The 27,798-nt window shown below is 40.0% G+C and overlaps 2 protein-coding genes across 4 annotated transcripts in view; both read right to left on the bottom strand.

Moving 5' to 3' along the window:
* The window catches only part of LOC138038975 (uncharacterized), a 101,092-nt gene extending 84,462 nt beyond the window's left edge, over positions 1-16,630 (bottom strand). Inside the window, exon 1 of one of the 2 annotated variants that reach the window (XM_068885096.1) lies at positions 16,536-16,630. In XM_068885096.1, coding sequence (XP_068741197.1) covers positions 16,536-16,614 — 79 coding nt within the window. In that variant the 5' untranslated portion in view covers positions 16,615-16,630. Of the gene's footprint in view, positions 1-312; positions 438-16,535 lie in introns of those variants that run through there. The other variant, XM_068885095.1, reaches the window with a different exon arrangement.
* Positions 16,631-19,495: 2,865 nt separating this feature from the next.
* LOC138038974 (neural cell adhesion molecule L1-like) overlaps positions 19,496-27,798 on the bottom strand; it is a 45,708-nt gene continuing 37,405 nt past the window's right edge. For both annotated transcript variants that reach the window (XM_068885093.1, XM_068885092.1), the window contains exons 7-8: positions 20,701-20,775; positions 19,496-20,276 (exon numbers count right to left, since the gene is read on the bottom strand). In XM_068885093.1, coding sequence (XP_068741194.1) covers positions 20,243-20,276; positions 20,701-20,775 — 109 coding nt within the window. In that variant the 3' untranslated portion in view covers positions 19,496-20,242. The remainder of the gene's footprint in view (positions 20,277-20,700; positions 20,776-27,798) is intronic.

The raw sequence follows: 27,798 nt of genomic DNA, 5'->3' as shown, positions 1-27,798 counted from the left end.
AAAACAGGATTGTCTTTCAAACACTCTTTTCGTTCCCAGTTAAAAAAGGCGCCAAATAGAGAATTAGCTTAGCGGCTGCCATCTCGCTCAACGTTGCTGTGGTTGTTACTTTCAACGAAATAAACCGCAGCATTATTATCAATTAGATACTCTAGTATAAATATAGCATTACTGGAAGATTCTACATGCGAACAAGCATGTTCGCAGCGTTGATAATTCTGCCTCCGTCGCTTTGTTGAAGCTAGCTTTATTTCTCATTTATAACCCCGCGTTTACAAATATTTTAAACAGAATAAACGCGTTTGACCTTACCTCGAGCCTTTTCGTTCGCAGTTAAAAAAATCGCCAAATAGAGAATCAGTTTAGCGGCTGCCATCTCGCTCAAACACATCTCTTTGTAACAACAAAGTGGAAAGCGGAAAAAGAAAAGAATCCCGAAAGAAGGGCGGGGGGGGGGGGGGGGGGGGGGAACTCACATATAAAAGGACTCGGGTGCTCGTCGAAAATTTTGAAAAGAGATCCTGTCTTATGGGCGTGATGTGAATTTTTTTCACCCTAAGAGGTACCAAATTATGGGTTTTAATTAGACAAAATTAAAAAATAGTTAATTGTCAAATGTCTCCTGTCATAATTTTTCAGCCCGATACCCTAAAAGGTACCACTAAAGCTCCCGCTGTGGACCTTTTGAGGCTACCTTCCAGTGACTAGGAGGTACCAAAACCGCTTTTTACGACGAGTCCCCCCCTTCCCCCCGGGAAAAGAAGAAAAACGATTCTTTACAAAAGCTCAACAAGAAAGTGAAGGAATTGAGAAATTCGTGACAGATTTTAAGTTCTTAGCCTCAACTTGTAATTTTGGTCTACTACAAGATTCCCTTGTACGTGATAGAATTCGTATTACTTCCAGAGGAGCTATTAAAATCGCGTGACTTATTAGTAAATAGTTTCGAGTTAAGGACTTTGTACTGAAATGCTTTTATGTATGGTTCAAAGGACACGTTATGCGGTAGCCAGAAAACCCTTTTTCAAGTGATCTTCTGACAAATTAAAAGTTTTCCTCAGATGTTGAGAATTATTTGGAAGCTTGGCTTTTGAGTTTTTCATTAATGTGTAATAGTCCTTATCAGGACTTGAAAATTGCGACCTGCCCCTTGCGATTAAAATATCTGGAGGAGTCGCCAATTTGCGACCAGCTTTTACCGTTGAAATTTAAGGGTTACCTGTTGGCATTTTGTCGCGACTTTTGCTAAAGTAAGTAAATTGATGAAAAATCATTTCGATTCTCGTCCTGGATTTTGTTTCAACTTGGAGATATGGAGCAAAATTGTAATGTGGTCCGCGATCCATTTCCTCGATCAATCACCATTTTCTGCGGTTTCATACACGTATACATGTATATTGCGGGCTTCTATTGCCGAAAAATGCGTGGAAACTGCTGAAGAATTTTAATCTCACGAACGAAATGGCGTGTTTTCTTCAATAAAATAGTCAATCTCTTTGGCTTTCATGTTTGTAAGGATGGTTAGCAGCTGCTTTATCACTAATATCAGGCATTTCTTCAGTTTTATGCGGAAAATTGTCACGATATCGTATTTTATTAACTTTTGCCAGTCAAGCTGGCAGAGCGCCACAACAGCTTGCGCCAATTACTGTGGCCTGTAAAATGCCGAGAAGGGCATCATGCCGAAAAGGGTACAGACGCATAAATTATGCTATTATGCAACACGATAACAAGCAGGTTGTCTATGGTTTCAAGTGCTGCTATTAAAGGGGCTAGGTCACGCAAGTTTAGGCAATTTCAGCACTGATCGAATGGTCATAGAATTAACTAAAATATCAAAATAACTGTTCAAAACTATAGAAGAACTCTAACAAAACACAGGGAAGCCAAGAAGGGACATGGATGGACAAAACTGGAGAGGATTGAAGTGGATTGAATTTGGTTCAATTTGAAAAACATCGGCCCACCTTTTTTCAAATTTATATCAATCTTTATCAAAATGTCATTTACAAAGCTGGAAAATCATTCTCAGTTGTTATGTGGCCGTGATTTTGCAAATGAAAGACTCTTGCTCTGCCAATTTGACGTTTAGAGCTCATAATTAACAAAATGAAACAAAATTACCTAAAATAGCGTGACCTAGCCCCTTTAACAATGTGACATGGTATAAGATTTCGCCTCACGGCTTCATGCGAAATAGACGAAAGAAAAAGAAACAGTAAAGGGTTGACAACGGGAAAATAATGCATTTCAATCACAAACATACATAACAAAACTGTAATTTTGTCATTTCGAAATAGGGATTTTTTTTTGCCGAGCATTTGCAATGAAAAAATTGCAAATACGTCAAATGGCAGTTTTAAATACATCATACTTGAAGGATCGTGATAAATTGTAACTTTGCGAAACAATATTTTGTTTTGTCATTTTTGCAAAAAATATAGGCACCCCCTTAAAATCTCAAGGGCGAGAACGTATCCTGTGCAATATTAAAAGTTCAGCTGAGTTCTTCAGCGTAGCTAAGCAAACAGACTCTCAACAGTATTATCAGAAATCTCATGAGAGCGCGGTAACCAAAACAACGGCAACGACATGAGACACCGTAGCTACATCTTTTATATAATGGGTGGCGAAAAAGGTGTGAGGTTAGAACTGGTACCAGTGTAACACAACTCACAGTAAATGGCATTATAGAAAAATTGGACAAATCAGAGAGTATTTTAAGCCGTGCTAAAAACGGTGCGAGACTAGCACTGATGTAACACAACTCAGGGTAAAAAAAAGAAATTGGACAAATGACAGCGTATTTTAAGGCATGCCGAAAAGGGTGCCAGATTGGCACTGATGTAACACAAGTCAAAGTGAATGAAACTATACAAAGGTGGACAAAAGAGAGCGTATTTCACGGCGTCCCGAAAAGGGTACGAGACCAACACTCATGTAAAAAATACCCAACGTAAATGGAATTATAGAAAAATTGGAAAAACAAAAGCGTATTTTGAGGCATGCCGAAAAGAGTACGAGACTAGCACTGATGTAACAAAACTCAAAGTAAATGGACTTATAAAAAAATTGGACAAACGAGAGCGTAATTTAATTAAGGCGTGCCGAAAAGGGTACGAGACTAGCACTGATGCAACACAACTCAATGTAAAGGGAATTATAGAAAAGGTGGAGAAAGGAGCGCGTAATTTAAGGCGTGACCAAAAGGGTACGAGAGTTTCAGTGATGTAACACATCTCAAAGTAAAGGGAATTATAGAAAAGGTGGACAAACGAGAGCGTAATTTAATGTGTGCCCAAAAGGGTACGAGACTAGCACTGATGCAACACAACTCAAAGTAAATAGATTATAAAAAAGGTGGACAAACGAGAGCGTAATTTAAGATGTGCCGAAAAGGGTACGAGACTAGCACTGATGTAACACAACTCACAGTAAATGGATTATAGAAAACGTGGACAAACGAGAGCGTAATTTAATTAAGGCGTGCCGAAAAGGGTACGAGACTAGCACTGATGCAACACAACTCAATGTAAAGGGAATTATAGAAAAGGTGGAGAAAGGAGCGCGTAATTTAAGGCGTGACCAAAAGGGTACGAGAGTTTCAGTGATGTAACACATCTCAAAGTAAAGGGAATTATAGAAAAGGTGGACAAACGAGAGCGTAATTTAATGTGTGCCAAGAAAGGGTACGAGACTAGCACTGATGCAACACAACTCAAAGTAAATAGATTATAAAAAAGGTGGACAAACGAGAGCGTAATTTAAGATGTGCCGAAAAGGGTACGAGACTAGCACTGATGTAACACAACTCACAGTAAAGGGAATTATAGAAAAGGTGGAGAAAGGAGAGCGCAATTTAAGGCGTGCCGAAAAGGGTACGAGACTAGCACTGATCTGACACAACTCAAAGAAAATGGATTATAGAAAAGGTGGACAAACGAGAGCGTAATTTAAGGTGTGCCGAAAAGGGTACGCGACTAGCACTGATGTAACACAACTCACAGTAAATGGATTATAGAAAACGTGGACAAACGAGAGCGCAATTTAAGGCGTGCCGAAAAGGGTACGAGACTAGCACTGATCTGACACAACTCAAAGAAAATGGATTATAGAAAAGGTGGACAAACGAGGGCGTAATTTAAGGCGTGCCGAAAAGGGTACGAGAGTTGCAGTGATGTAACACATTTCATAGTAAAGGGAATTGTAGAAAAGGTGGACAAACGAGAGCGCAATTTAAGGCGTGCCGAAAAGGGTACGAGACTAGCACTGATCTGACACAACTCAAAGAAAATGGATTATAGAAAACGTGGACAAACGAGAGCGTAATTTAAGGCGTGCCGAAAAGGGTACGAGAGTTCCAGTGATGTAACACATTTCGTAGTAAAGGGAATTATAGAAAAGGTGGACAAACGAGAGCGTAATTTAATGTGTGCCCAAAAGGGTACGAGACTAGCACTGATGCAGCACAACTCAAAGTAAATAGATAATAAAAAAAGTGGACAGACGAGAGCGTAATTTAAGATGTGCCGAAAAGGGTACGAGACTAGCACTGATGTAACACAACTCACAGTAAATGGATTATAGAAAACGTGGACAAACGAGAGCGCAATTTAAGGCGTGCCGAAAAGGGTACGAGACTAGCACTGATGTGACACAACTCAATGTAAAGGGAATTATAGAAAAGGTGGAGAAAGGAGAGCGCAATTTAAGGCGTGCCGAAAAGGGTACGAGACTAGCACTGATCTGACACAACTCAAAGAAAATGGATTATAGAAAAGGTGGACAAACGAGAGCGTAATTTAAGGTGTGCCGAAAAGGGTACGCGACTAGCACTGATGTAACACAACTCACAGTAAATGGTTTTAATTTAAGGCGTGCCGAAAAGGGTACGAGAGTTGCAGTGATGTAACACATTTCATAGTAAAGGGAATTGTAGAAAAGGTGGACAAACGAGAGCGCAATTTAAGGCGTGCCGAAACGGGTACGAGAGTTGCAGTGATGTAAGACATCTCAAAGTAAAGGGAATTATAGAAAAGGTGGACAAACGAGAGCGTAATTTAAGGCGTGCCGAAAAGAGTACGAGAGTTTCAGTGATGTAACACATCTCAAAGTAAAGGGAATTATAGAAAAGGTGGACAAACGAGAGCGTGATTTAAGGCGCGCCGAAAAGAGTACGAGAGTTTCAGTGATGTAACACATCTCAAAGTAAAGGGAATTATAGAAAAGGTGGACAAACGAGAGCGTAATTTAAGGTGTGCCGAAAAGGGTACGAGACTAGCACTGATGTAACACAACTCAAAGTAAATGGAATTATAGGAAAGGTAGATAAACGAGAGCGTAATTTAAGGCGTGCCGAAAATGGTACGAGGGCAGCACTGATGTAACACAATTCAAAGTAATTGGAATTATAGAAAAAGTGAACAAATTAAAGTATTTTTTAAGGCGTGCCGAAAAGGGTGCTAGATCAGCACTAGAAGAGAGTCGGCACTTAAAGAACAAGCCACGGAGAAAATTCCACCATTTGTCAGAACATACAAGTTAGCATTGTCAAATCTTCAAGCAATAGTGGCGCTCAACTGCAGTTTTTTTCAAAACCAGTCATTGCTGTCAAAGCCTATTCAAGAACCTCCTGTAATATCATACAAGAGAGGTAATTCTCACAAGGACATGATCGTTAAAGCAAAACTGTGAATTGAAGGTATCTGACTTATCTGTAACCACAAACCTACAAAAGGGAGACCGTACAGGTCTGTCACATTCTTTCAAATCTTTGTTGGGTTAATTGATGCGGCAGTCCCTTGCAGACATTGCGAAAACTCCAAGGCGTGTAAATGTTAAATGTTAGATGTAGCGAGATGGAAATTGAAAAAGTAGAGAAATATCAGGACCTGAAAAGAGAAATTGGCAGGATCCGGCAGATGAGATCGGTCAATGTGGTTCCGGTTGTGATTGGTGCACTTGGCTCTTTGACAAAAAAGTTTAAAACATGGTTGGCAGGCGCGTAGCTGAGGTTTTTGGAGGGGTGTTCGTATTGACAGGAATATTTATTAAGGGGGGGCTTTTAAATACGAGCGCCGGAGGCGCGAGCCTCTAGGGGGGTCTGGGGGCATGCCCGGCCCGGAAATGCTGTGTTCAGCATTGTGCTAGTCAATGTTTCAAACTCGATGAGGTATAAAATAACAGGTATTTTTAGTCATAACAACAACATTTCCGACGTTTTGTTAACTTGATACCTTCATACGTACATACCGGCTTTATACACTAAACGAATTTCACTTGTACCCATTCTCCTAACAATTTAATACTTTCCCGATACTTTTAGCGTTTTCTTGCAGGGTAATTTAAAAGCTGCAACGCTCAAAGTTTGTTTTACATTCCTCCACTATTTGCTAAAAGCTGAAAACCAACAGTTTGTGTTTTCAGTCCTCCATTATTGACCACCAAAGGGGGTTCGTTCGAACTCCTCGAACCCCCCTTCCTACGCGCCTGGTTGGAAAAGTTACAAGTTGATGCAGGAACCCATGACCTGGAGCCTACAGCTCCCATACTGCGCCTATGTAACGGCATTTTTACAGATCGATCTATTTTTAGACTATCTTTTCCGGAAAAAACAAAGGCAGTTCCGGTTCGGTGACCCTATGACGTCAGCTTAATTTCTTGTAATTGGTCATCGGGCTCCTCTGGGATTCTCATTAGCGGGAAATTCAATCTAAAAATAAATCGGTCTGTGTAAACGCCGTGACACCAACACAGTAGAGTTGTAGGCTCCGGGTCATGGGTTCCTGGTTGATGTAAATATCGGTGCAGTGCGAAAAACTACCATGTTGGGAACAGTGCGTATCCTAAGGACAGTTTTAGAACAACAAGAGAAAGAAGTAACCTCAAATGAGACTATGATTGGTTTTGGTTTCACTTCTGATTGGTTAAAAAAGTGACACGAGAACTTTGAACCAATCACTGAGTGAAGTAATGCAAAACCAAAGCAATTCGCTAATTACTTTCGACACTCAATTGAAAACCGCTCTAACAATATCTCAATTTATATAGCACTAAAATTATACAATACTCTAAGTAATATGTACAATATGAGCGGCAGAGAAATCTGTACCAGATCATATATAGATATTGATTAGTAAAACATTCCTGTTTTTTTTCCCCATTATGAATTATTAATGAGTTTTATAAAGTGCTTTACAGTAGATAATAGGGCAACCACATGACTTTTGGAGGGCAAATAGTTTATTTGTTTCCCGAGTAGCATCATTTCTGCGGAGCGAGGCCGTGTAAATGATGCTACTAGGGGCAAAAATAAGCTATATGCCCGACAAAATTAGTGTGTTCATCATTGTTATCAATAATAAAGGCCAAATCGTACAAATTCATTGTTTTTTTGACAGACATGTAACATGAAACTATGATATGGAAAGTTGTTGCTACAATATGATCAGCTAATGAAGAGTCAAAGAAAATTTATTTTTCGTTACAATAAAACTCAGATATGATCTATTTTTAAAAAGACTGTTAACAATAAGCAAAAAGATAATTTATATCTAAAAACTAATAGTCTACAGCCAATCAGAATCAGGGCGGCAAATGAATTTGCAGCCCTGCGCATTTACCGTCTGGCTCGCAAAAAGGCGCGTTTAGGGCAGTTTGTTATATGGCCGCGCGTATTCACAATAATCAAAATTAATACATCAGAGCGAATTGAACTGATGAAAAATAACTTCATAACAAACGATATCCAAACTTAAAAAGGTGTGTTTTTAACCTTGATTAATGAAGAGTAACATTCGTCCGGGATCAAAATCTCGGCACAAAAAGAAAACCCCGATAGGAAAAGACGGTAGGCGATAAGCTAAAATGGAATGTAGTAACCGGAGCGCTTAAATATATCAAATCAATGATTGCTTGATCGATTGATTAAGCTTGATTGTTAATAGACTGAAAAAAGGACTTTAAGGTGGCTCAAACTAGTTTCAACAATTGACGGAAACGTTCTTATTAGAAGGACTGACACTACAACATTTCATCACTTCACAGCAATGTTATGGCACCATGTCAAACACCAGTTATTGCTGAAAAAGATTCGGTCATTTTTGTGACGTAAAAAGTTACCTTGGCAACAGGAAGGCCCTGCAAATCACCCCTTATTTTGGCGTTAGCTGCTCATATCTCAAAAACGAAATGAGCGACCCCCATTTTTTACTTGTGATATGTAACCAGCATGCCAGAATGAAACTTTGAGTAAAGTTGAAAAAATTCTGTGGAGCAGATTCAGAGCCACCTTAAATAATTGAAAGTTTAAGATAGCTCTGAATCCGCTCCACAGAATTTTTTAAACTTTTGCAGAGAGTTTCATCTTGGCCTGCTGGTCACTTTTGTGCAATGAAAAATTGGGGTCACCGAGTCCGTTTTTCAGATATGAGCAACTAAAGACAAAAATAGGGTGTTTTTTTTGGCAAGGCTTTCCTGTTACCATGGTAACTTGTTACGTTACAAGAATGACTGCATCTTTTTCAGCATTAATTAATGTTTTACATGGTACCACAACATTGCTGTTAATGATAAAGTGTTGCTTTATCAATCCTTCTAATAACAAGGTCTCTTGAAAGTGTTGAAACTGGTTTGAGCCACCTTAAACTGTACACGAAATACATCTAGAAGGCAAATGGATGTGAAATAAGGCAGTTGTGCGTTCACTCAGGTCTGAGGAATTTTCTACTTTGGCGGATTTTATACAACCCACACAAAGCCTTGATACATCTCTTGGCAACGTGAACATGTTGGAGTCAAATCAGGAACCCAAATAACGAACACTGTTGGAGATGGAGTCAATAGATAGTACGCGCGCCGTGATCGCGTTAGTATTCTTAATATAAAGAATACTAATGAGGCATAGCTTGTTTTTCTTGTATGCTAATATTCACCTCTCGCACTAGCCCATTTCCGAGTTGCTGTATGCCTCAGTTTCAAAGCGAGTCCTTGTGCACAACCATTCAAATCTAAATGCGTTGCGTATTCTTATGCAAATCAAACTCATTTCCCTTACAATAGCTGAGCACGAAGACTCACTTCGAAACCGAGACTAACAGGAACTCGGAAATGGCCCATTTAAACCATTGTTTTGAGTCCAGAGGGACACGTTCTTTGTGGAATGTTTTTAAGGCGTTCAAAAAACTCGCAGCACGTGTTTTATCGAGTCTAAAAAATTCATTTCCTTTGCTGACGTCCCGTGGCCTTGCGATGGCGTTGGCAAACGACATGCTGGCCGTTCTGCTGAGAGGGGAGGAAACCACGTCCTCCACAATATAACGAAGTAAAGAGCTACAATCATGGGAAGGTTATGTAAATGAACCGCACCAGCTGTATTTCAACCCGCTTCTTTTAAAGGGCAAAAGAAATAGTTTCACCTTCACTTATTCAACGTTGCAAGGTTACACAATAATTTCCCACGAAAACGTTAAGTTTTGCGCAACATTAGGAGTCTTCGAAAATAATACTGGATACGAAGTGAAAGTAAGTAAAGGAAGGATTGTCAGAATAGTCCTTCAAATTAAAATGTTCCCGACAGCTAATGTGTAAATTTTCCGCTCATTCTTTAGCCGATTTTTGACTCAAATACTTTTAATTCTCACTCGACACATTAGCTGTATATGCTAGCAGCCTAACAAGCTCCAATATTGACTCGAGTATAAATAAAGTTACGAGTTATGAGTTCTTTTCGGGCCCTTTTCAGTTTATAGAGAAGTTGCCATTATTACAAAGAAATCCCAGGAATAAACCTATCTTTAAAATTATTTCGAGCTTAACTTACACGAATGAATTGTGAACATTTTGTCTACTTTAAGTATTTTTAAGCTTGCCTTATTTGCCTCCCTTTGTATTCAAAATTCTTTGTAAGTAGGTCCACAACAGCCTTTGGCTGCCTCTTTCTTAACCTGCTCGAATAAGCTATTTATGACATTGCGTTGTTTTCCTTGACTCTGACTAGTATCCTAATTGCGTTTTCCTTTTAATTAAGCCGCTAAGATCTTTTTGATCTGGTCGCTGGTATATATTTTAGTTCAAAACACTCGACAACCAACTGTAAGAAAGATAATTTTCAACAAATATCTTAATTCGTTGCTCTTAGAAAAACATATCTTCCTTTAAAAACACAAAGCTATTCAGTGCAGGGAACGATTTTTTCGAGCCCGTGCACACAAGGTTCTCGACTGTTTACAAAATTCTGGCTCAGCGTGGTACTGACAGAGTACTATTAAAAAGGGTCTCTCAACGAGCGCTCCTTTTTTCATACTGTATCATGCTTACAGGTAATCATTCAAACGAGGGCTATCACTAAATATATTTAGGACTACTAGGTATCTAGCTTTGTGGAAATACTACCCAGATTTGTATTCCTTTTTCAATTATCAAAATTAATGAACAACGTTGGCCAAAAAGTAAACAGTTCCAATTCCGTATGCAGGGCATCCAGACACGTTAATTTTTTTTCCACACACCAAGGCGATACAAATAGAATCAAAAATTGTTTCAATTTCTTCCACTTATGCTTTAGTCTTTTCACTAACAGGACAGCTCGCTCGATGTGCTAAAATCATGTTCTTTCTTTGCAATACGCATTGTACAAAATATAGCGATATCATTCACAGCCCAAAGGTCATGACAACTTACTCACGTTTCTCTCGCAAAGCTGATCCGATGACGTGAGTGTTGCATAATAGCATAATTTATGCGTCTGTACCCTTTTCGGCATGATACCCTTTTCGGCATTTTACATGGCCCCTTTTTTTTACCCTCCCAACCATGATACACAACAGAAGACAGACCAGAACACCGGGAACTACGTGCCCTACTCTTAGCGACAAGTGTGTGGGTTCTTTTACGTCCCACAGGATTATTAACATTGAAGGGTTGTGAGACGGGACCTCCGGCTTATCGTCCTTATCCGAGAAGACTTGAAAGCCTAACCATTTGCAGATGTAGTTACAAAGGCAGCACTTTCTCCTCAGTTATTTAAAGACCCTGAGTGTTGGTCCGGCCGGAATTGAACTCGCGACCTCCCGCGTGACAGCCCGGTGCTCAACCAACTGAGCCACCGGCGACCACTATATCGTAGTATAGTCGTACGTGACCAGTTGGCCATGCAACCAGACGTTGATTGACATATCTAACCAATAGCCGTAGTTTGATATGTCAATCAACGTCTGGTTACATGGCCAACGGGTCACGTACGACTATACTACGATATCGTCACAAAAATATCGTAATCATGCGGAAGATGTGGATTTTAGGGATTATGCGGATCTGCATCGCTGCATCCTGTCAGATGCCCCGTTTAAAAGCAGTCAGTGTAAAACGCAGACTGCAGACCAGGGCTAAAATGCAGACTGAGGGTAAAATGCAGACTGCAGACCAGGGGTAAAATGCAGACTGCAGGTAAAATAAAATATTAATTATGAAAAATGAGTCCTAAAGATAAAATAAAGAGTGTTCGTACCCGTTTGTACTTTCACACTGAAACCCCAACACAGCTTCCATCGCTTTGGTTGCCCCACCGCATGTTATAAATCAGGATTTTCATCGAACTCTGTAATAATTAAAGCTCTTTGAATCCTTGTTGTTGTTGGAAAAAGTATAGTTTTGTTAAGTGAGTTGCCTTTAGGCAAAAAAATAACCACCCCGTAACTCTACTGTCCATTTTGCTGCACCGAACAAAGTCACCGAGTAATATTACCCAATAACTCAATTTATTTTGGCACGTATGGGTACTTATGTAATACCAACTAACAAAGACAGAGATAACGTGGCTTTTCAGGAGCACCCAACGAGAATAAAGTTCAAAACCACTTAGACATAGAATTATTAAACGTATTTTAGTATTTAAACGGTAGATATAGGCATATTTTTATCCCCTAAAAATTTCTCATCTGTTCGGATTTCCTAGCTGAAAGTCAGATGATTTCAACGATCGCATAATTTTTCCATGGACTCTTCACAGCAGTCCCTAAAAGGTGCAGCGACCTGCAGTCATGATAATGTTAGTTGTTGACACATGTAAAACAGGATTGTCTTTCAAACACTCTTTTCGTTCCCAGTTAAAAAAGGCGCCAAATAGAGAATCAGCTTAGCGGCTGCCATCTCGCTCAACGTTGCTGTGGTTGTTACTTTCAACGAAATAAACCGCAGCATTATTATCAATTAGATACTCTAGTATAAATATAGCATCTTTCAAACACTCTTTAATTTATCCTTATGACTCGTTTTTTATTATTAATATTTATTTTACCCTCAGCCTGCATTTTACCCCCGGTCTGCAAGCTGCATTCTGCACTTTACCCTCAGTCTGCAGTATGCAGTTTGCGTTTGACACTGACCGTCCGTTCCCTCAGCAAACTAAAATAAGTCCTACTGACTTCAATACAACGTTGCTGTGGTTGTTACTTTCAACGAAATAAACCGCAGCATTATTATCAATTAGATACTCTAGTATAAATATAGCATTACTGGAAGATTCTACATGCGAACAAGCATGTTCGCAGCGTTAATAATTCTGTCCCCGTCGCTTTGTTGAAGCTAGCTTTATTTCTCATTTATAACCCCGCATTTACAATTATTTTAAACAGAATAAACGCGGTTGACCGAACCTCGAGCCTTTTCGTTCACAGTTAAAAAAAAAGCCAAAGAGAGAAACAGCGAAGCGGCTGCAATCTCGCTAAAACACATCTCTTTGTACGAAGAAAGTGGAAAGCGGAAAATGAAAAGAATCCCGAAAGGGGGGGGAGGGGGGGGGGGGGGAACTCCCATATAAAAAGGACGGGGGTGCTCGTCGAAAATTTTGAAAAGAGATCCTGTCTTATGGGCGTGATGTGAATTTTTTTTCACCCCTAAGAGGTACCAAATTATGGGTTTTAATTAGACAAAATTAAAAAATAGTTAATTGTCAAATGTCTCCTGTCATAATTTTAAAGCCCAACACCCTAAAAGGTACCACTAAAGCTCCCGCTGTGGACCTTTTGAGGCTACCTTCCAGTGACTAGGAGGTACCAAAACCGCTTTTTTACGACGAGCTCCCCTCCCCTTCCTCCTCCCCCCCCCTCCCTCTTCCCCCCCCCGAGGCATTTCTTCAGTTTTATGCGGAAAATTGTCACGATATCGTAGTATAGTCGTACGTGATCCATTGGCCATGTAACCAGACGTTGATTGACAATCAACGTCTGGTTACATGGCCAATGGATCACGTACGACTATACTACGATATCGTGACAATTTTCCGCATAAAACTGAAGAAATGCCTGATATTAGTGATAAAGCAGCTGCTAACCATCCTTACAAACATAAAAGCCAAAGAGATTGACTATTTTATTGAAGAAAACACGCCATTTCGTTCGTGAGATTAAAATTTGTGAGCAGTTTCCACGCATTTTTCGGGTCACGTACGACTATACTACGATATCGTCACAAAAATATCGTAATCATGCGGAGGATGTGGATTTTAGGGATTATGCGGATCTGCATCGCTGCATCCTGTCAGATGCCCTGTTTAAAAGCAGTCAGTGTAAAACGCAGACTGCAGACCAGGGGTAAAATGCAGACTGAGGGTAAAATGCAGACTGCAGGTAAAATAAAATATTATTGATGAAAAACGAATCCTAAGGATAAAATAAAATTAGAATTATTAAACGTATTTTAGTATTTAAACGGTAGATATAGGCATATTTTTATCCCCTAAAAATTTCTCATCTGTTCGGATGTGTCTTTCAAACACTCTTTAATGTATCCTTATGACTCGTTTTTTATTATTAATATTTATTTTACCCTCAGGCTGCATTTTACCCCCGGTCTGCAAGCTGCATTCTGCACTTTACCCTCAGTCTGCAGTCTGCAGTTTGCGTTTCATGAGGAGCTTAACTTGGGTCAGTCCCCTCTGTTTAGGTAAAAACAAATTACCAAAATCTCAGTTGGAGTTGTAACAAGACTCAAACCAAAAAGGCAGAGCGAGAGACAAAGGGAGAGAGAGGTGTTAATCTCGACACATTTGTTGGGCCGACTTCGTCATAAAGTTTTAACGACGACAAATAACTCAAATTACTTTAAATTAATTTTGAGTGATGTGTCAAAATAGTCCAGAGGCACAGTAAATCAATCTGAAATATTTTCTAAAACACGGTTTACAACGGCCAGCATCATGCAATTAAAAAATGGAAAATTATTTCTTTATTCTCTTTATTTCAAATTAATTTAAACACAGGCAAATTATATCTTAACTTTCAGGCTACCGAGATGCAACTTGTTTTGCCTGGCATACACTTTTCTCAACAGCAACAGTGAATTGGTTCTTTTCTGATTTTAAAGCAATCCATTTTTAAGTTTTATACTTATGGAACTCGATAACTGAGGAATAAAACTCAACAGCTATTACACCTTCGAACATCTGCTTCCCTAATTCTCCGGTTAAACATGAAACGTTAGTGATGTATTGGTGTATTTGTTAATTTAAACACAGGCAAATTATTTCTTAACTTTCAGGCTACCGAGATATAACTTGTTTTGCCTGGCATACACTTTTCTCAACAGCAACGGTGAATTGGTTCTTTTCTGATTTTAAAGCAAACCAGTTTTAAGTTTTATACCCATGGAACTCGATAACTGAGGAATAAAACTCAACAGCTATTACACCTTGGAACATAATTCTCCGGTTAAACATGAAACGTTAGTGATGTAGCTTTTAGGCTACCGAGATGCAACTTGTTTTGCCTGGCATACATTTTTCTCAACAGCAACGGTGAATTGGTTCTTTTCTGATTTTAAAGCAAACCATTTTTAAGTTTTATACTTACGGAACTCGATAACTGAGGAACTTGGAAATTTAGAATGCCCAAGAATGTAGCTGTGTAAAATTTCATTCCGGGCTAATTGATTTCCCAGCATGTCACAGGGAGGCACATTCAATATTAATCACAGACTTATCAATTTCCTAGGTGCTATCATGATATCCTGATATCATGAAATTGAACCTAACAGCAATTATTTTACCTCAACGTTTGAGCGTGAACCTGTATACCGGGAAGGCTTCCAGCACCGAATTCCGCGACGTCAACATTGTTTACTGCCTTCATAACTCGTTTGAAAACATGAATACAGAAATCCATGACATTCAGACGAAGACTGCTCAATTAATCCCCCCACAGAGGCCAACCAAAGTTATTCCGTAAGCTTCGTGCACGTTTTTACCAGAATTTCGGACGGTGAGTCTAATCTGCAGGTCGCAGGTCGAGGTCACAGGTAGCAGGTCATTGTTTCACCAATACAGAAAGTATCCTAAACATTCTTAAAAGCTAACCTTAGGCCTAATTAGGCCTAAACAAACGTTATTAGACCTAACGTTAGCTATTAAGAATGGTTAGGATACTTTCTGTATTGGTGAAACAATGACTGCAACATGTGACCTGCAACCTGTGACCTGCGACCTGCGACCTGCGATCTGCAGATTAGACCCGCCGAATTTTGGAACGTTATCACCGTTTTCCCGCAAAAAATTACCGACTTGAAGGCGACAAATCTCTCTTCGAAAGAGCTGAAAAAACTTTCCTTCGACAAATTGGCTAACATTTTACCCTGGATGCCAGAGGTCTTCTCGCTCACCAGCGGCGAGGAGCGTCGAAGAAGTGCTGGTCGGCGAGAGACGACGGCGACCTGTACCATTTTTCCCCGGGTGAGAGAGTTAATCCAAAAATCCTATAGAACGAAAAATGGTTCCGTGTCCCAGCACTAACCGCCACTGTCGATACGCGCAAACGAACTGAAATAGATTTGTGTTCCCCACAAAATTCATCTCGCCCCTAAATAGGGTCATTCAATAAAAAATTAACTACTTTTTTCTGCTTAACGTAAGTTCACAGTACAATCTGATCGATCCTGAATGCTTTAACACTTTTCTGAATACAAAACACCTTTTGTGTTATGTTTTTAGCCTTTGTTGATGGATATCTACACCGTCAGGTGACGTTCAGCCGAGAATTCCTGAGTCGGCTTAAGCTCCTCATGCACTGACCGTCCGTTCCCTCAGGGAATTAATATAAGTAAAGATTTTGTAATAAATTATGTCTACAGAGAAATTATGAAAATTTGCAATGAAACATCTCTGTATATTTTTCAAAATATTTTGATTTCTAATATTAAGACGAACATTTCGCAGTTAACTAACTGCAAAGTCCTTCGCTTCTGTAATAATTATGTTTAGAGAGACATTTTTGCTAAATTTCATTTGTCTCTATAGAGTGACATAAATGCAAACTTTGCAATTGTAAAATCTCTCGATTGTTACTTTCAACGAAATATACCGCATCATTATCATCAATTAGATACTCTAGTATAAATATAGCATTACTAGAAGATTCTACATGCGAACAAGCATGTTCGCAGGGTTAATAATTCTGCCCTGTCGCTTTGTTGAGGCTCGCTTTATTTCTCATTTATAACCCCGCGTTTACAATTATTTTAAACAGAATAAACGCGTTTGACCTTACCTCGAGCCTTTTCGTTCCCAGTTAAAAAAATCGCCAAATAGAGAATCAACTTAGCGGCCGCCATCTCGCTCAAACACATCTCTTTGTAACAACAAAGTGGAAAGCGGAAGAAGAAAAGAAACCCGGGCGGGGGGGGGGGGAGGGGGTTCTCGTTACATGGTGCTCGTCGCAAATTTTGAAAAGAGATCCTGTCTTATGGTAGTCTCCTTGCGTGACTCCGGCACGAGCAGCTGCGAAGGAGACTAGTGTCATGGGCGTGATGTGAATTTTTTGCACCCCTAAGAGGTACCAAATTATGGGTTTTAATTAGGCAAAATTAAAAAATAGTGAATTGTCGAATGTCTCCTGTCATACTTTTTCAGCCCAATACCCTAAAAGGTACCACTGAAGCTCCCGCTGTGCACATTTGAGGCTACCTTACAGTGACTAAGAGGTACCAAAACCGCTTTTTTAACCCCTAAAAGGTACGACGAGCGCCCCCGTCCTTTTTATATGGGAGTCCCCCCCCCCCCCCCCCCAGGGAAAATAAGAAAAAAGATATAGCTTCTTTGCAAGGGGCAGGGGCACCCAACGAATCTGTTCCTCACATTATCTGTTCCCCAGAGGAATCTTACTGGCTGGCAAAAATACAGGTGTTTTGATGAGCTGGCTGGGAAATTTTGTCATTGATAGAGGTTTTGCCTGGGAATTACTGACTTTTTCTAGCATTTCAACCCGAGCTGGCTGTAGAAACTCGGAAGACTGAGAGCGACTTAAAAAAAAAAAAAAAAAGAACCCCTTTCCTCTCCCAGAGAATAGTCACAAACATACCACGGCTGGTCAGAGTGATTGCGCTTGCGGAAAAAAACTGTTTTGTCCCGGTTTTGTCGCTTTTGTTCGGTCGTTTTGGATCGAGGATTTTGAAAGCGCGCGGAATTCCTGGCTGGGAAATAAATTTGATCAGCTGGCTGGGAAACCAACCAATTTTATCTAGCTGGCTGGGAAATTTCTTGTGTGTCTTGCTGGGAAAAAGGAACAGATAATGTTTTCCCAGAAACACTGAAAAACACCTGAAAATGCCTTAATAACATTTATTTTCATTAACTGGGGTATAATAATACATTTTACAACAAATTGGTCGTTGGGTTCCCCTGAAGGGGGGCTCAAGAAGAAGGTGAAGGTGACAGATTTAAAGTTCTTAGCCTCAACTTGTAATTTCGGTCTACTACGAGATTCCCTTGTACGTGATAGAATTAGCTGTGGAATTCGTATTACTTCCAAAGGAGCTATTAAAATCGCCTGACCTATGTAGATTTTGATAAATGCTTACGTGCTTGTCGTGTCAGCGAGCTGTCAAAGGAACAAACAAAAAGGCGATTGAATCTGCGGATGCGATCAACACAGTTGAACAGAAAAAGAACAAAAGAGGCAAGTCTCTTAGGCAAAAAGTAGAGAAGAATGCTTCCAATGAGAAAAAGCGTCGCAAATGCAGATATTACGGAAAGAAACACGCAAAGAAAAAAGTGCCCCGCGTTTGGAAAAGAATGCTCCGTGTGTCACAAGTTAAATCATCTGGTATCTGTCTGCAGATCTAGACACGCGATTTCCATTTCAGTCTCAAGAGTCTCACTTTACTGATTTAATTGCGTTAGCAACAGCCAAGTTCAGCGCATGTCCATAGCAATGGACATGCGTACCCTTTGTGGGCCATTTTTGGTTTAGCTGAACTTGAGATCCGGGATGTTATTCAAGGCCTTCATTAGTGGTGCGACGCTATTTATTTCCCCAGCCATGGTGGACACACCATCGTAACATTGACCGCTTGCGTTTTCAATACGTTGAGACATGCTAGTTGGAACTGCTGCGATGTTTTGTAAGGTTGCTCTCTCCCTCTCCATGGGATACATGCCTTTGAAGTCTTCATGTACCAAGTTTTCGTCAACCCAGCGAATGCACACAACTAATTGTTCTTTGTTGGAAATGTCCGCTGTCTCGCCTGCCATGATGGTAAAGAAAGCAGCGTTCTGTATCTCCTTGGAAATTTTGCACAACATAGGTAGACCCATAATCTCCAATTTTTCATTTTGAATGTCTGGAGAGGAGTATTTATCGCCTTTGCACATCAACCAGTCCATAATTTCAGGGTTGCCTTGACCACGCAGTTTCAGCAACTGGTAGAAATTGGAATTTTCTTCGCTTCCTGTTTCTAAATTCCAAGTACTCCTTGTAGATATGTCCAGGTTTGACCCTAATTAGATGCACGCGGATTTCAATAAGGGTCATGGAGTGTCTCCTTGCTCTTCTCGCCAACTTGGCTTGTTGCGTGCAAGGCTAACAAGTATCAAGTATAAGTCCATAGGCAGAATAATTCCTTAGACCTCATTCGCAGTAGGGGAAGGGAAATCAGTTGTCTTTTTGGGCCAGGAAATATGGGTAATCTTCGTTATGAAACGTTCGTGCATCGCTCATCTGAAGTCACTTCAATGGTGTTTCAAAGATCAGTTATACAGTGACACACACATTTTGACGTCATCTGTGATCTATTACTGAACAGACGCACGGGCAACACGGCCGAACAGCTAAAACGTTGTTAAACCGAGTCAAGCCAGTTAGAAGTTCATCCCACTGTTCTTGCTTATTATAAATATATCTAGCTGATCTTATGAAAACCGGCTCATCACCATAGAAATGTATCTGTCTTCAAATTACTAAGTCAGACAGTCAGTCAGCCATGGAATTAGCCAAAATCAAACAAGTTTCTTTGATTAATGAAAAACGAAAATCATGTTTGCCGGATATTAAATTTGTCTTACATAGCCGGTTCAACATAACTCTCTTGAATGCTAGAGCATTCAAGATTTGTATTTTGCTGCCTTGCATGAAACTAAAAAAAACTCATGAGCTTTTCGTAGCTCGGGGAACTTCACTTATACTTCAAATAGGAAACTGCTAACACAGTCATAGACAAAGCAAAAGCAAAATTGTCTTATAAATCATGAGCTGCATATTTAATGCAAATTTCTTTTGTTTTAACTGTTCTGTTCGATTGATTTTCTACGTTTAAATGTATAGCACCAAAATAATCTAAGGACAAGAACTCTGGATGCAAAAATGTTGAATACGTAGTTCACAATATTCTCGTAAGAAATTGTAAATGTGATTTAACATTGCCCCGTCTTCAGGCTTATAAACTTTACGCATCCACCATAGTTAATAGAGGGGAATGGTTATGAAACCCGTCAAATTTCTTTGTTGTGTGTTTTTCTCCTCTTTTTTGGCCTTGACCGTGCAAAAAACACAATACTTGTTTAATCCACACTGAGGAACTAACCAATAAGAATGTGTTGGTTACGTAATTCATGCATAGTGTATGAGTGCAAAACAAAAGATTGTGCACGGTCGTGGACATTCCAACCTAAAACTTGGCATCTTTGTTTGCTACTTTCATGTTTGCCGAGCTTCAAAACCAGTCCCCCCTATTAACTATGCATCCACTAACGGTCTGTACTAATTATTTTGTCATTATGACACAATGCTCCGTCAAAACATACATGTAGTAACTGATTTCACCCAGCGTTATGAGCAAAGCCAACTGCACATTACAAGCCATGGCGTAACTAATAAAACTGCTTAAATTCGGATCCTCCCAAGTGATAGTAAATTTCTGCCTTTAAAACTTGAACTCGACGTAACGACAGTAAATCACTTTCTTTTTGCGTTTTTCGAGGTCACAGCATATTCCTTGCGGAGATCAAAGTCTTGCTGCCAGGAAACAAAAGGAGATGAAATTAGTCTAGCAATACAAGGTGTATCATATATCACAGACAGCAGCTTTCCTTTGAAGTTCGTGAAAGAAGACTTGGGTACAAGATAGAAATAAGCCCAGTTATTGTTGGATGTTTTGGGGCTAGTATGGAACAGTTAGTAAAATATGTTGAGAAACTGATCTTCGCACTGCACTATAATGATGGATTATGATGGTACATCTGAATCAAAGGCAAATCAAGGCAATAAGTAGGGCTTAGGCCCGTGAACAAGGGTAATTGTACATAGATTCAATAATGCTAATGACAATAACAATCCCCGTGACGACCATGATGACGATTTCCGCTTTTTTTTTTTTTAAGAGCTACGGTTTCTAAACCACACGCAAAATATAGTAGGGAATGGAGAGGTAGACACCTACCTCAGAAATAGCATCACCAGCATACAGGTGTCACATATTTGACGTGTTGAACCATAGTTAATAGATGGGGTTGAACTGCGGATAAAAACAAGTGTTTCAGTTCAAGAAAGTTCCTAAATATTTTCAACGTTTTCCCCGGCCAGTTAATTAATAAACTGATTACTCCTTTATAATTAAGCTAAAAAAACCCAGCTTGATCCTAGTTTTTCCTTTTTGACTGAATGCGGTTTAGGATTGTGAAGTTGGTTTCCCATTCTCTTGACATAAAAACAGAAAAGAATTGTCATTGGTTTCCCATTCTCTTGACATAAAGACAGAAAAGAATTGTCATGAGTCACCCAGATGATGTTAAATCGTGTAGTTACAGACACTTACAAAGAGAAATTAAATCACTTCATTACGATTGCTCATTAATGACACACAAATGTCGGCTATGAGCACGCGCTTTCAACCTTCTCAAAACGCTCAAACTTGTTCCTGTTTTCTGCGTTGACTAACTGACAGGTACACGAAAAGGTCTCAGGTCATAGGTCACAGATGAAAATAAGTTCTATTTTTACGAAATTCCACTCTCAGCGAGAAGTGCCGACATCAACTTGGGTCCCATCATTTGCATGTCATTCTTTCATCATGTTCCCAGTAAATCTTAGTCACAATTGCAACTTAGATGAAGATGCTTTCCGGTTCATTTAGGCCGCAATTGGCATCCCATTTGGGGGGCCTGAGAGACCAATATAAGGGCCTGAAACGAGGCTCTTGGGGGATGGGGGGCGGGGATATCCCCGCGTGTTGGAAATGACGGATAACATACATGATGTATTGCTGATATATTTTTATTTGCTTAGTTGTCATTACTACTTCCTCGATGTTTTGCTTATATTCAAACCAAGTGAAAACCTTTAAAAAGTCACAATAACAAAACTAAGTCGAATCCCTAATAGCGTAGTTGGAAAAATTATTATTTTTTCCTACTGTTCATAAGCGATTTTGCAGGAGGCTCCTGTAAGCGTTATTAACTTTGAGCAATCAAATAAGGTGTTTGGTTTTTTTTTTGCTCATTCTTTTGTGGAGATGTATACAGTGATAAACCTAAACTGTGTCATAAATTTGACATAGTCGTATTAAAACCATGAGTTCTTCAATTTGAGAAAGTAGTGCAGTCGGATGAAGAAGCGATTCCTTGTAATGTCCTCTTCATTAATTAATTCCAGCGCCACATAATTTGGTTATATTCTCTTTGTGACTTGTATTCTTTTTCTTGTAATATTTTTCTTTTGCCTGATATTGTCACCCTTTTATCAATTTGGTTGTCAGCTTCTTTCACTTGTTCTCTGTTTGTAGCATTTCTTGACTTTGGCGAAAATATTAACTGCTGTGCTGGGTTGAATCGAACTTCTGTGCTGCTAATAAATTCGACTTTTTTTCTTCTCCTTCAATGTGACAACTTCTTCTCGTTAATTAAACTGCAAAAGTTTTCCTGTTCCATTAGACCATACCAGTGGATTCCGCGGTTTACCGCGAACACATTTAATGTTGTGTTTGCGGCAAAGTCAGTCATCACTTTACTCACAAATTATTTTCCGAGAGCCTTATTTCTTTGAAATGCGGAGAGAATCATGTTAAGATGCTGATCATTGCAGTTACTACTTAACGTTATTTGAGCAGCAACGAAAACAAAGCCTGAATTACCGTATTTACTCGAATAGACGCCGCGGCGTTTATTTCATTTTTCGCGATTCAGCTGCGGCGTTTATTCGAGGGCGGCGTCTATTCAAAAATCACTTGATTCAGTTGAGGTAATTGCTAAATATCGTACTACGTATGGTAACTTTCTTACTAGGTAACGGTAACAAACAAACTTTGTGCACGAGTCACTGGAAAGCGAAAGAGAGAAGTCGGCCTTGTAGCACCAGCGAAGTTCTCTGCATTAACAGCAGAATTACGCGTTGCAAAAATTTTGAAAGAGAAGTTAACACAAGAGCGAAAAAGTATACAGTCACTTTGAACTAAAAAATGTTGTTCTAAAAGAAAATAAATTTCCATTGCTGGTTTAAACTTGAAATAGACTTTTCTTTAATAATTATAAGAAATCATTATTTCCTCAAATAAACGCCGCAGCGTCTATTCGGGGGCGGCGTCTATTAATATTTTGAGTCTCAAGTGCGGCGTCTATTTGAGGGCGGCGTCTATTCGGGGGCGCCGTCTATTCGAGTAAATACGGTAATACTTTTCAGACTTTTCCATTGCCAGATTGTGTGGAAACCCCACCATCCATGCCAGAATAGACGTTCTAGGGTTCTGGAAACTTCTGATGCCGTCCTATATGTCTGAGAAGAGAAGAGAATAGCCTCTCACGCAGACACTCTTAGGGATTCGTCACGCGTTCCTCCCCCCACTAGCGTCTGCTGAAACGAGCACACATTTCTTTCCCTTTGTTAAGGGCCCACTGACGTATTTTTTCTGGTGCGATGCTAACGATGTAATGGTTAAGTAATTTGAGAGAGTTTGGCATTATTTTGGTCAGTTTCCAACTTTTGTAAGCCAATGACCCTAAATATGACGTCATCATACCACGCCCATAGTCACGTGACCAATAAATGAAAACTCTAAATTTGTCCCCGTGGTACGCAATTTGGGTATTTAATCGATGGTTTGATAATTTGTATTCGTTTTTGCATCCAGCCAAGCATGGTTTTCTTTTTATTTTGAAAAATGTTCATTTTAAAGACATAAACGATACTGAAATATCCATAACTTTTTCAAAAAGGATGTTTTGAAAAAATCAATGCTTAGCTATATTCTGTATTTGGAGGTGAAACGTGCCATGTAAAAAAAACATTAATTCAATTTAAAACCGCCGGAAATTTAGCTTTTTTCTCAAACCGGAAGTTGGTTAGTTTACGCATGCACAGTTGATCTGAGAACGAGGGCGAGGAAAAACCTTCGATGGAAACAACAGTTTGTGCGGTGACTTTAGCTTGTGAGTGGGTTTTCTTGTCAGCTCATGATATGATGACGTCAGTTACCGGAAGTAACATTTCACTTCCTTAGCAACGCGCGAAAAATCCGTCTGTGGGCCCTTAAGGTACCACAGACGGATTTTTCGCGCGTTGCTAAGGACGTGAAATTTTACTTCTGGTGACTGACGTCATCATATTGTGAGCTGAACAGAAAACCCACTCACCGACCCCGGAAAATTTGATAACAATCTCCTAATTGTTGTTTGCATCGAAGGTTTTTCCTCGCCATTCCTCACGTTGTTCTCAGATCAACTGCGCATGCGTAAATGAACTGACTTCCGGTTTGAGACACAGCTACCTTTCCGGCGGTTTCTCGTATTGAATTATTATTTTTTTTAGATGGCACGTTTCATCTCCAAATACAGAATAAAGATAAGCATTGAGTTTTTCAAATCATTTTTTTTGAAAATGTTATGGGTATTTCAGAATCGTTTATCTACGGTGGCCCCTTAGGGACATGGCATTTCGTGATCAGTTTTCCTTCCCCAAATTTGAAATTTTGAGTTTAAAAACTCCAAATTTTGAGTTTCGAAACTCGAAATTTTGTGTTCAGAAACTCGAAATTTCGAGTTTAGAAACTAGAAATTCTGCGTTCACAAACTCGAAATTTCGAATTTCTTAACTGACGCTCGGAGTAAATACAAACTGCAGACAAGGGGTAAAATGCAGACTAAGGTTATAATTTAGCTGTTGAAAAAGGCCAAACCCTTCAGAAGTGCTAACCTTAGGCCTAATTACTGAGGCGCAAAACAATATTTGGGCTTAATTGTTAGCACTTCTAAAGGGTTGGGGTTTTACAACAGTTAAATTATAGCATTAATCTGCATTTTACCCCTAGTCTGCAGTGTGCATTTTACACTGACCAGTTTCCAACATCGAAATTTCGAGTTTGTGAACACAAAATTTCGAGTTTCTAAACTCGAAACTTCGAGTTTCTAAACTCAAAATTTCAAGTTTGAAAATCTGATCACGAAATGCCATGTCCCTTACGTGCCACCGTATTTATCTCTTTAAAAAGAACATTTTTCAAAAAAAAACAAAAAAAAAACACCATAGTTGGCTGGATGCAAAAACGAATAAATTATCAAACCACTGATTAAATACCCAAATTGTGTAGCACGTAAACAAATTTAGAGTTTTCTTTTGTTGGTCATCGGACGATGGGCGTGACATGATGACGTCATATTTAGGGCCATTGGTTTACAAAAGTTGGAAACTGACCAAAATAATCCCTAATTCTCTCAAATTACTTAACCATTACATCCTTAGCAACGCAATCCAAAAAACACGTCAGTAGGCCCTTAAGAAACTGTCATCTGGAAATAACATGCGGGTTACTTAGGAAGCAATCAGCGCTGTGTAGATCTTCCCTTGGAGCGTCAATGCGTCAACTTCTTCTGAAAGGGACGAAGCCTTTTTAAAATATTCCTCAGAAACATTAATTTAAATGCTGAACGAATGGATGGGGAACTGCTTAGTCGGCGGACTACAATGGTCGTCGGTGTGGCTTTTTTTCTGGCATATATTTGCTTCAGATTCCACGCTTTTGAAGTTGAAAATAGTTGGTATGGAATCATCTTTAAGGTCAAGTCTTTGAGGCTTGAAAACCGGACCAAGCAAACTCCTTACTGCCAGATTTTGTTTGAAGCTGCATGGTGTGAAATGGTCTGCACAAACGCGTGAATATTTGGTAGGTTCAAACGATTCCCTTCTAAGTTTTATGAGCCATTCTTTCCGTAGTTTTAGGTTGTCAGGAAACTTGAACGTGCTTACTTTATGAAGTGTTATAACAAAGGAACAACACACGCAAGATGGCGGATCAACACAACACAACACTATTCTCCACACCACGTGCGTGGTGCAACCGCTGACCTAATGTTACATCTCCCTTTTTTTTTTTAGCGAAAGAAAAACAAGTAAACAAAGGAAACACAACTGAAAACATTACAGAATTTACAAACAGTGGCAATGCAAATCTTCAGACAACATGACCACTGGAGTAGTGTTTCTGTTTCTAAATTGAACACAAGACTTTGTGACATGTTACAAACTGTTCCCACTGTGGCTAAAACTTGACATAGTACTAGTCCTACCGGACCGTGTGGTAGTAGCCATAGACATTTTGACTGGTGTTGACCTAGGATTATGTAGGGCTCCTGCACCAGACATCTCAACTTCAGTGTCTGTTAGGTCTTCATCCGATGGCGCTGTGCCTTCATCAGATGGGGCTGTGCATACAAACTCTGATGCCTTGGGCTCTTCAGTTCTTAGCAAATGGCGACGATTTCTTCGGTACTCTCCCCGCTCTGTTTCAACCTTGTAGGATCTTGGTAACGGAAGAATCTCCGTAACTTTAGCAGGCTTCCACTTGTTGCCTTCTCGAACTCTTACAAACTCGCCATTCATCAGGGGTGGCAGTTCCTTCGCTGTTTTGTCATGCTGCAGCTTCTGCTTTCTTTGCCTTTCTTTTAACTTAGGCAAGACTTCTTCAGGATCATAAAGTTGGGGCTTTAACATTTCTCTGGTCATTGGAATTTGGGTTCTCAAACGCCTTCCCATTAACATTTGCGAGGGTGACAAGTTGACTTCATCCAAAGGAGTATTCCGATATGAAAGGAGGGCTTTGTATGGGTCGTCAGCTTTCTCAAGCATTGACTTGACTGTTTGGACTGTTCTCTCCGACTGACCATTTGACTGGGGGTACCCTGGACTCGACGTGACATGATGAAAACCCCAGTCCTCCGAAAACTTTTTAAACTCTGCAGAACTGTAACATGGACCATTGTCCGAAACTACCACTGAGGGCACACCATACCTTGCGAACTGAGACCTGAGTGCAGTAATTACCCCAGTGCTGGTCATGGAAGGAAGTAAGGTTAGTTCTGGCCACTTGGAGTAATAATCAATAGTAACAAGGTAGTTTCGACTATTCTTGTGTAGGATGTCTGTGCCAACCTTAGCCCAGGGTAGTGGTGGGATCTCGTGTGACCTCAGTGGTTCAGGCTGCTGACTTGGTCTATTTTCTAAACATACTGGACAGTTCTTAATCTTCTCTGTCAGATCCACTGTCATCCCAGGCCAGAATAATACTTCACGTGCTCTCGCTATTGTCTTGTTGATTCCAAGGTGTCCCTCATGAAGTTTCTCAACCATCTTCCCTCTCAAACTGCTAGGAACAACAATCTTTTGCCCCTTTACGATAAGTCCATGTGCTACCGATAATTCATCTCTGTAGTTCAAGAATTCCTGTGCATTGAAGGGGACTTGACCTTTGGAATCTGGCCAACCAGACAATATTATTCGTTGAAGTTCGGACAGGATCTCATCTCCCTTGGTTGCTTCAACGAACTTGGCCAACTGTTGGTCTGAGATAACATGCTCTACTAAGTTGATGTCTAACTGCTCAGCATTTGTCAGGAACTCTACTAAATGGGCTCGTGATAGAGCATCCGCTAAGTGTAGGCTTTCCCCACGCTTGTACACGACAGTGATTCCTGGGAAGCGTTGGAGCTGGACCAGCATCCGTTGCAGGCGCAAGGGTGCTACGTGTAGAGGCTTTTTCATAATGGCCTCCAAAGGCTTATGATCCGATTCAACTGTAACATCACGGCCCACAATATACTCTGCAAATTTGGCACAACCAAATACCACAGCCAAAAGTTCTTTTTCAATCTGAGCATAATTTTGCTGTGTGGGTGTAAGCGCCTTTGAGGCATAAGCTACTGGTTGGTTTCCCTGAATCAATGCAGCACCAAGACCGGTGGAACTTGCATCAACTTGCAACGTTAACGCTTTCTGTGCATCATAATATCCTAACACTGGAGCAAGGGTAAGCGATTCTTTGATTGCTTGGAAACTGGTTTCCTGCTGTTTTTCCCAGTGCCACAGAACATCCTGATGTAGTAACTGTCTCAACGGAGTGGTAAGGTCTGACAGGTTTGGGATAAACTTACTGACATAGTTAACCATCCCCAACAGCCTTTGGACACCAGCCTTGTCTGTCGGTCTTGGCATCTCGACTATAGCTCTAACCTTTTCCGGGTCTGTCCTCAAACCATCCTTGGAGAACACATGGCCA

Source organism: Montipora capricornis, chromosome 2 (assembly GCF_036669925.1).
Source record: "Montipora capricornis isolate CH-2021 chromosome 2, ASM3666992v2, whole genome shotgun sequence".
In the NCBI taxonomy this organism is placed as follows: domain Eukaryota; kingdom Metazoa; phylum Cnidaria; class Anthozoa; order Scleractinia; family Acroporidae; genus Montipora; species Montipora capricornis.
The sequence above is the reverse complement of the archived record's forward strand: the minus strand, read 5'-3'. Positions and strand labels throughout refer to the sequence as shown.